Source organism: Centroberyx gerrardi, chromosome 4 (assembly GCF_048128805.1).
Source record: "Centroberyx gerrardi isolate f3 chromosome 4, fCenGer3.hap1.cur.20231027, whole genome shotgun sequence".
NCBI lineage: Eukaryota > Metazoa > Chordata > Actinopteri > Beryciformes > Berycidae > Centroberyx > Centroberyx gerrardi.
In genome coordinates this window covers 7,242,667-7,252,551 of record NC_136000.1, presented here as the reverse complement: position 1 = coordinate 7,252,551, position 9,885 = coordinate 7,242,667, and the positions used below count along the sequence as shown (strand labels likewise).

The 9,885-nt window shown below is 41.5% G+C and overlaps 1 protein-coding gene across 2 annotated transcripts in view; it reads right to left on the bottom strand.

Moving 5' to 3' along the window:
* Positions 1-447: 447 nt before the first annotated feature.
* mfge8b (milk fat globule EGF and factor V/VIII domain containing b) overlaps positions 448-9,885 on the bottom strand; it is a 32,347-nt gene continuing 22,909 nt past the window's right edge. For both annotated transcript variants that reach the window (XM_071922315.2, XM_071922316.2), the window contains 5 exons: positions 9,352-9,507; positions 8,483-8,627; positions 6,650-6,834; positions 5,441-5,593; positions 448-4,101 (listed from right to left, as the gene is read on the bottom strand). In XM_071922315.2, coding sequence (XP_071778416.2) covers positions 3,958-4,101; positions 5,441-5,593; positions 6,650-6,834; positions 8,483-8,627; positions 9,352-9,507 — 783 coding nt within the window. In that variant the 3' untranslated portion in view covers positions 448-3,957. The remainder of the gene's footprint in view (positions 4,102-5,440; positions 5,594-6,649; positions 6,835-8,482; positions 8,628-9,351; positions 9,508-9,885) is intronic.

The window sequence follows — 9,885 nt, the reverse complement described above, 5'->3', positions numbered from 1 at the left end:
AAATGAATCCACCAAAACAGCAAAGTGGCTCCTCCATCGCTGTGGAAGATAATTCAGCCTCCACACGGCGTCACAGTGTGAATTTATATCCGTATGATTGTGCGGCTCCAATCTTACAAAGGGATTTTTTCCACTTTAGTGTGACCTCCACAGAAATGTAATGAGAGGGGGGTTTGTGGCCTCCGTGGGTGAAGATACCTTTAGAAGATTGCGTCGCAGCAGAAAGGGAGATTAGGCCCCGAGGGTGTATAAATGCTAAATAGGCAAAACGGCCCACAATGCCCTGCGCTTTTGATCCTCCACCTTTTTAAAATGGAAAACGGCTCCAATGAATTCAGTGCTGTGATTAATATCTTTAATCCTAAGTATTCCACTCCACAATATACAGGTAAAGCCTATTGCTGTGCCATTCAACCCAGTTAGAATCAATTAAACCAGTCTGTCCGCCCGTTTTTAAATTCTTTATTTATTCTTCATCTTAAGATACAAAGGCCAAACATAAGGGAATCCTCTTAAGAAACATATACATGAAGAAAACAAAAAAGAAAAGCTTCAAATCCAGTCAAAATACTGTCAGGTCTACAGTCAGTATAGCAAGAAATGAACTCTCATAATACCATAAAAACACATCAATGTCATTTTTTTTTTTTATCAATCAATCATAGAAAACCTGAACAGGAGGGAAACAAGATATCTACAATAACTTGAATGTTGATAAACGCCTAGAAAAAATAAAAAGCTATGTCACCAATAAATCCAAATCAATTCAACTGAAAGTGAGAAATCCTAGTCAGGACAACGCATGCAGACTTGGATAACATTAGGCGACCGCTTTTGGAACTGTCTGCAACAATAATAAATATTGTACAGTGTTTGACACTAGCATCCATCCACAACCTCTCAGTGGCACCTCTACCCCCCCCCCCCCCCGTGCATTTCTAAGTACGTTGCCCCTGTTTTGCGGCAACCTACGCTGAATTAATATTCATTCTCATCAAAACTAATACAGTATAATATTGCACAAGCCCATAATTCATAATTCATGGGGTGGAAAGGTTTAGAATACTGTGACTGGGGCGACAGAAGCGGATGATATGGCGTACGGTCGTGCCGCTTGTCCAGTGGAACCGTAAAAAATCAGTTTTAATTTGGTTTCTCTCTTACGGTCTTATCAGCGGGGCCACAGCTTTCAAACGGCTGCATAATTTTGGACCCGAAACGGATGGCAACGGTTGTGTCTGCTGCAAACATTTACATCAACTCATTTGAACAGATCACGGTAACAAAAAATTCAAATAAAAAATAAAAAGTATGGTATATATGTACATCACGTGGTAACACTAGACTGCTGAACAGAGGGATTTCCCCAGTTTTTGATAACCTACGGCGCTGAAAAGCTGTTCTATGCAGGCTGAACAAAGAAACTGAATCATCAATGTCTTTTTTCGCCACCACTTGTAATAATTAATATGCTTTACCGTTTGTTTTTCGACACAAAATACTGTTTTTGGTTTCCCGATATTCCGACTGTACAAAACACAAACATCAAATTTGAAAAGTGCCGTTAAAAGTAAAGTGAAACTGGGCGAACACACGTGAAAGCACAGCCGAGTGAGTAAATATCTAGGGGGTTTGTGGTGTGTCTTAATGACGAGCCTTTCAGTAGCAAATATGCTTCGACCCAAGACAGTAACATCCATCAGTACGCCTACACACGCAGCCTCTTTTTCATCTCTCAGTTTACAATGCTAGTCAATTAGTAATAAACGCATTATTTTGATTATTTATTTTATTCTGTTCTGTTCTGTCTAGCAAAAGACCAGGATGATGGATAACACCACGGTGAAAGCAGTCTATCATTCCAAAAGTTTCCAAGGAATTTATCTGGAAAACATAAATCAAATTGTTCAGAACTACAGAAGTGGTTTTGAGAATCACGAGTTCACGTTTATCCTACAAACTTCTCCACACATACGTCTTCTCCTAATCCCTCTACTTCAAAAAAGACACGACTGATTAATGAGACGTTTACTGTAACTTACTAGACTAGTCAACCACCATAAATGTGAATTTCTTCTAAATAACCCACCTGATGAAAATTTGAGACACAGCTGCTGTAGCAGCCAATAACACAGCACCTACTGATAATGCAATCACTGCCTTTGATGTAATTAAACTAAAATGTAATAAAGCTGATAAAGTCATAATAAAATCCTGAAATGATGATGTAAAAGCAGTATCGCCAATAATGTATCGATTTACTGACTGGTGAGAACATGTTTTGGCTGAATAATGTTAAGAATTTAATACATTAGTTACTGATAATTACACTGAGCAGGTTATCATTTTTTGGCTGAATAATGTCATAATAGCCCACTCAAACCTCAGTAAGTGGCTTTTATTTATTGCCTCAAGTGCAATAAAGCGTAACACTTCAGCTCTTTTCTCTTTGCTAAACAATAGTCCAAACTCTTTTTTTTTTTTGTCCTGCCAGTGTTTATGGCACAATCGTTGCCAATGAGGGTTTAAATTGTCTCCTCTAGCCTTAAACTCACATCCTTTTGGCCCCGAAATGACTGTGATGACTAATTAACTAATTATATCCCAGATTCATAGAGGTTTATTTTGTAGATTCTGTCTTTCTGTGTGTTTTTTGTGTCAGTGCACCATATATTTTTCAAAAACATAAAGACAGAGAACAAAAACCAGAGGGCCAGTTGGCACCAAATTGAATCCATGACCCTGATTTGGCCTAAAGAGGTGCAATGAGGGTGCGGCCTCTCACAGAATTAGACATAACTCTGTTTAAGTGGGTCCAGGTGTTGGTATGCATGCATTTTAGTTCTTATGTTATTGGCTGCTACACACATATATTTTTTTAAGTCTTATTTTTTTTTTTTTACTCTTATTGAATGCAATGGTCACACCATGGATGTTGCCATCTTAAGCAGTTCAACCACATGTAGGAAAAAAACCGAGTCAAATATGAGCTGAGGATCATTACTGTCCAAACCACTGCAGGGAAATACTAGGAACACTGTACCACACACGGCTATCGATAACGGGATACCTTGAGACTTTGAATTTTAGTATTAAGTTATTTTTCCTCAACACACTTGTCAAAATACGAACATGATGATGATATGAATTTGTAAGCTTAAAAATGGCTTCCACACTGAGAGCAACAGGCACGCTACCCGCCGGTTTTCATGAGGAAAGCCGGGTTTATGTGCCAGTGAGTGAAATTAAGTTTGGCGACGTGCCGATTCACTTTTTCCCGTGAAGAAAAATAACCAACCAAAATCCCCAAACTGTCAGTTTATCCCTTTAATATTCTGTCTGTTGAGGGGGAGATAAAGTGTTCAGGTGTAGGACGTGTGCAAGCTAGTTAAATGGAGCTTTATGTACATCACCAGCCGTGGGTCTTGGAGGTTTCAATGTCCCAGGTAGAACTGATCCAGGTTCAGAGTCCAGACAGCACCAGCTGACTCAGCAGTAGTCCGTTACCCCTAACCCCTGACCTGGGATCAGAGACTCACCGCCTTTGAATTAGACAGGAGGTGGGATAAGAGCTGAACAAACAACGCACGCTTCCCGTCTTCTTTCCTGGATGTGATCACAGATCTAGTGAAGATGGACAGATGTTACCGTCACACGTTTTTTTATTTTAACCAAACAGACGAGTGATCTATTCAGGAAGTGAGCGAAGAGGGAAGTCTGACCCCCGGTAACAGAGGTTAGGGGTAACCTCTCCCACCTCCAACCAGCCGGGGTTAGGGTGGCGGTGTGCTACTCTGGTGTTTGCTGCCCCCTAGGGCTGAGAGCAAGGCAGTGCAGGCGTGGCTCAGGAGGGACGAGGGGAGGAGGAGGAGGAGGAGGAGGAGAAGAGGAGGGGTGATGAGGAGGAGGAGGAGGAGGTAGAGGAAAGAGGGGTGGAGGAATGGAGGGCGGGCGGCGCTACTCGTCGCAGCCCAGCAGCTCCATCCGCAGGGTGATGCGGTCGTGCCACGCCCACGGCAGCACGCGCACGTAGCGGGCGTAGAACGGCGGCTCGAAGATGTTCTTTTTGTGGACGTTGTTGTCGCCGTTGCCTGGGAAGATCTGGAAAGAGGACAGCACTTGTTGGACCAATTATCATATAATCTACATAACAAAAGGTCTAAGTGGTTTTTGATACTGCTCCTTTATTAGATGACCAAATATTAAAAGGAGAATACCAGCGTCATTTAGAGTTACAGCACATTTACTACTGTCTACACCTAGTTTACATTTCCCCGCCAATCATTTTGCAATGCATGCTGTATGTAATTAGATTTTTAACATTTACTCATTTTTCATCTTTTTACAAATACAAACTTTAGAGAGTCAAACCTAATTTGAAATGAACTGCTGCTGATGTGACAATAAAGTTTGTAAGGCGTCATGTTTTTGAGGGATTATTTCCTAGAGGGTGTCAGTTGATTGACAGTAAGAAGAGCGTAACTTAATGCAGCAGCAGTATGAAAACACTCAGTTCAGACATAATTAAATAAAAAAAGAGAAACTTTGGCAAGACCAAAATAAGGCTTCGTGTTTCCTGTGATGGATTCTCTCACTCTGTGGAAGTTGTTTTTCATGATGTTTAAGAGTGAATGGCAGCAACTCGCTTCTTCTGAAGAGAGGAAAATGAGCCTTGATGATCTCTAACTACACTGACTGTGTGCAGACACCAGCAGAAATGATAGAAAGGAGAGGGGATCCTAGACCACTGGCACAAACTTAAAAACAAACAAAAATCTAAACAAAACAGTATTATCCTGTAAAAGATGGGTTTAAGTCAGATAGGAGACTGAACTTCAATGATAAAAGCTTCATGAACTGAACCAGGGCAAACTGTCACAGGTCCAAATCCTTGACTTTATCTCTCCATTTGGCCCGTTTTGTTGTATACCGGTGCACATCTGGCAGGTAAATTGGTTTTTGGATGCAATATAAAGATTAGGAATGAAAGGATACAGAGTACTAATCAAGCCCAATGTCAACATAATTGGTTCCAGGTGTGTAGAGAAGTCAGCTGTAACCTTAGCTATCACTCATTTCCTGTTTTTAACTTTTCCACATCAAACAACATTATGGCCAAGCCTGTACTCTTCACTTTTGTTATTAGGACTAGATCATGGTATTTTTCTTTGTCCCAGTATGTTTGACTGCTGTTATTTTGCTTGCCATTATAATGCTGAAAACTATTTTTTTCCCATACCTTTTATTCATACATTTCCACATAATATGTTAATTTCTGTTTGCTTATTTGCTATATTTGTATTTATATTCTATTTTATTCTTTAAAGTATTCTATCATTTTGCTGCTGCAATTTTTCCACAGTGATCATTTGACTTTCATTTGTATTTAATCTTATTCTGACATGTGAGAGTTTGTGTTTCTGGGCTCAGCTGGACCGACCTTGTCCGTGTTGGTCTCGTCCTTCACGAGGGTCCAGGACTGTCCGTCGTCGCTGTGCGCTATCTTGAAGGCGGCGACAAACTGGACGGAGCCAAAGTCCTTGGCCCCCTGGGTGATGATACCTGTGATCCTCTTGGGAGACTCCAAGTCCACCTGAGGACATGAAGAAGCTTCACGTTACAAACAGAGCGGTGGGCAAACAACGGTGTGCATGGTTGAGTCACATAACAACGCAAACTAAACTTTAAACTGCGCTTTAGAAGCCCCACATGTAAAACTAGAAGGGCACTCTGAGAGCGCAGACCTCCGCCAAGGTTCGTGCTATTATTGCTTGTTCGTGAGTCGGATCCGGATCCGCTCCAAAATTTAATGGGTTCTTCCTTGGCCCATGCTACACCCTTCCACGAAGTTTCATGAAAATCGGGCCAGTAGTTTTTCCGTAATCCTGCTAACAGACAAACAAACAAACAAACGGTACCGAAAACATAACCTCCTTGGCGGAGGTAAAATTGGTTTTATATCAGAAGACTTGTGAACAGTAAATGTAAAAGTCTATATGCTGTGTCTTTCACACGCATATAGACTGATAAATGCACTCGCACTTTGGACAAAATTGCATAATATCTATGAATAAATTGTATTTTAATTCCGTTTTTATACACTTTCTTTTTAAACAGCACTCAGGGACTTTTGCCGTTTGTTTTTATGTCTCGTATTCTATGTTGTCTTGCATTGTTTTTGCACTTTGGTCCCGAGAGGAACGACATTTCGTTCTGCTGTATGTGTTGCATATATGGCGGAATGACAATAAACTTGAAACTTGAACTTGATAATAGAATAATAATAAAATGTAAAAGTAAAACTGGGTGTACGTTGAATCACTATTGTATTACATCAATTGGTGACAGAGGATAGCAAAACATATGTTTATTTATATGAAAATGTTTCAGATTATTACTTTAACAAATCTAATTATTGCATAGACAAATAGGCCTGAAAATTTTGTGAATCTGTAATCAGAAAATTTTTATATGAGTGATGATTAGAGTAGATTAGAGCAGAGTATCATCACTCATATAAACATCCTCTGATTACAGTTTCACAAAATTTCTAAGCCTATTTGTCTATGCAATAATTCGATTTTTTTTTTTTTTTTAAACTACCCAGAGATTTAGTCCCATTAGCTGCAGCCCTGCCCTGCCCCCCTACCTGCAGCCACTCGGATCGGTTGGTGGTGGCGGCGGTCCAGGCGTTGGTCTTGCCCTGCTTGTCCAGCCGGGCGTAGTGCGGGTGCCAGGTGAAGGCCTCGATGCCCCAGGTGCGGAAGGTGCTGGAAGCCGTGATCTGGCGGTCCAACACCAGCCGGGACTTCATGCCCATCGGCTCCGAACAACCTGCCGTGTTTGAATACACTGCGGAGGTGAGACCAGGCGGAGAGACAGAGGAAGAGACAGAGAAAAGGGAAGGAATGGAAAGAGAAAGAGAAAGAGAGAGAAAGTATGATAGACAGGGGGACGGACAGGAAGCGGCCAAGGCCAGCCAGCCAGCGGAGTGAAGCAGCAGACGGACGGACAGAGACGATGATGTGGAAGACCACAGCGGTAGATGCAACAGAAGAGACATGCCATGCAGATGAATGGGCAGAGTGAGGCTGACTTGTCTGACATGTTAGAGACAAAGAGCGCAGTCAACCCACATTATGGAGTTAAACAGTGATCCTCCACTAGTCTGTAGTTTACCCTCAAAGTCACAATCATTTCACATCTAAAGTATAAAGAGTATAGAGCCAAAACATCAAACAAATACTTATGGAGCTCACTGTATAATCTATAAGGCTCTAAATCTTTTTAGTAAGAGTGTGAGTTAGTGTAGTGTGCAGAACGGCATTTAATACCATTTTCTCTCGTTTTACAATATTGTTTTAGTAATTTTGTTTTGCTCTCGATTCAATCAGTGAAATTTAGTGATCAGTGACAATAAATTCCAAACTAGGCTGTTTCTGTAGTGCCTTTTCCAAATCTTTCTTCTTACAATATCAGTGAATGAAGAGTTTTAAATTGAGATATCCACCCTTTGGAAAATGCTAATACCTCTCATAATTAATCAATTCTGGTGATTTTTTTAAGGACAGAAGTCTTTGTTGACAGATTATAACACCTTTACACCATGGACCTTTTATATTTTGGAGATATTGCATAATAAACTGCAGGTAATCATTTTTTTTCTAAATTTGATAAATAGCATTTTGGACTACAACTCTGCTAGGACCAAAACAGACTCGGACGACACATGCATGTTGGGATTTCAAGCGAGACAGACGTGTGTGCGACCCCAAACCAAAACAAGCTACAAATACAACAAACTTGCAATCATGCACAAACCGGAAAGCATGCCTGACGGGAGAAGAACAGACAATATCTGATCACTGTTAGACAAACATCAAGAGAGACGAACATCCGCCGGTGTAATGAGGCCAGCAAGTTGGCAAGAGCCACACTGGCTTCTGATAAAAGGAACAGCGAGACGAACAGACATTTGTTGCAGCAGAGAAGGCTTAAAAGAACCGAACATTGTGTTGGCCTGCTGGGACGACAACATTTAGATGATGAATATGACTAACACTTTCTCTACATCCAAAAAAGTCTCTGGATCATTTGCACCCTATGTATCCTTGCCAATACTTCCATAGCAAAATATGTCCATGTGGTCTTAATAAATGAGTTGAAGGATCATCTTGGAACAGACTTGGATAGGCAGCAACGATGCCGCTGTGAGTGTTGAAATCAGAGCCTTTGAGTTATGATCAATCGCCGAGTGTGGGACTAAAAATGATTAGCGAGGAAACATTCAGGGTGGGAAAATGACTCCAAACACCAGCTGAATGGCTATTAGACAGTTATGTTCCTGCCTTGGTAACAATGCTCCCACCTGGGGTTCGACTGAAGCTTGGTTCAGTCGCTACAAAAAGTCAACAAACTGAAAACAAACAATATGCGGATGCACATGAAGTTTGTGTGTGTGTGTGTGTGTGTGTGTGTTTACCGTTGAGCTCACAGCCCACCAGCTCCATGCGCAGGGTGCAGGCCTTGCGACACACTACAGGGATGATGCGGAGGAACTGGGCGATGATTGGCGGGTCAAACAGGTTGGTCTTGGTGCCGTCGTTGTCTGCGTTCCCCACAAACACCTACAAAACAAGGGGATAGTTAGCAAAATGTTTCAACTGCACTATTATCAATATTATTATTATTATTAGCAGTAGTAGTAGTAGTAGTATTTCCATGCAGAATTTTTGATGTATTCCCAACAAACCACAAAGAATTTATAGTATGATCTGAAGCACTCCCTGATTCCCTGAGGAACTTTTTTTCTTTGTATCTTTTTTCCATAAGAGTTCATAAACATAAACTCAAACTGCACTTGTATGATCAACACTAAACATATCAAAGAGACTTTTCCCCGTAAAAGAATACTAGTGTACAACTTAATCACTTGTACTACAAATTAAAAGCATTTGTTTTACTTGAAGATTGATGGCCATGCTTATGGTGAAAGACAGAATTCTGCTCATAATCTTAACATGGTTGTGAGAGTGCATATGATTGATTTGTGTATAGAATCTCAGCTTGCTGCTCCCTCTAGTGGTTCATTTCTGTCTTTTGGAAATGTGGTGCCCTGCTGTGTGTCTGTTCTGCCTGTTGAGGTTGATGTGCCACCTAAACCCCTGCTCTAGTCTCTGCTAATAATCCCCATGTCTCCCAATTCCCCTCTTTCCCTTTGTGACTGCCATACCTGCACTGCTGTATCTTTCAATATGGCAAAGGCAAAAATAAGTTGTGTTGCACTATGTTGAGGTGGGCTGCACTGTACTGTGTTGTGTCGTGCTGCGTTGTGTTGTGTCGTGCTCTCACATGGTCCTTCTTCTGTCCGTCCGGTCTGTACATGGTGTAGGTCCTGCCGTCCAGGCTGGACGCCACCTTGAAGGCCTTGATGAACTCTGCTGTTCCCATGCGGCTGGCGCCCTGCGTCACGATGCCTGTAAAGCGCATCTTCCTCTGCATGTTGATCTGGGATCGCGGTAAGACAGCCGACATGAGTTATGAATTTAAATAGTCCAAAACACACAACAGCAAACGGTCTCCTTCTCCCAAGACAGACCTTCCATCCCCATAGAGGTTCAACCAAAACATCAAGTGATACAAAGTGAATCCAGGCAATGCAGGGATGGCAAATACTTTTCAACATTTTCATGACTATCATCCTAAAGGTGAATCTAACTAGTTTACTCTACCAACTGAGCCACAGAGGACTAAACCTTTAGGCACTAGCCAGTTGCCTCACCCAAAGCCATCTGAACAAACGTTGAGAATGAGATGTGTGGAGCGGTTTTTATCCCCCAATAATTCAACTTTTACTTCCTAGGAATACATTTTGTTGCCAAGCAA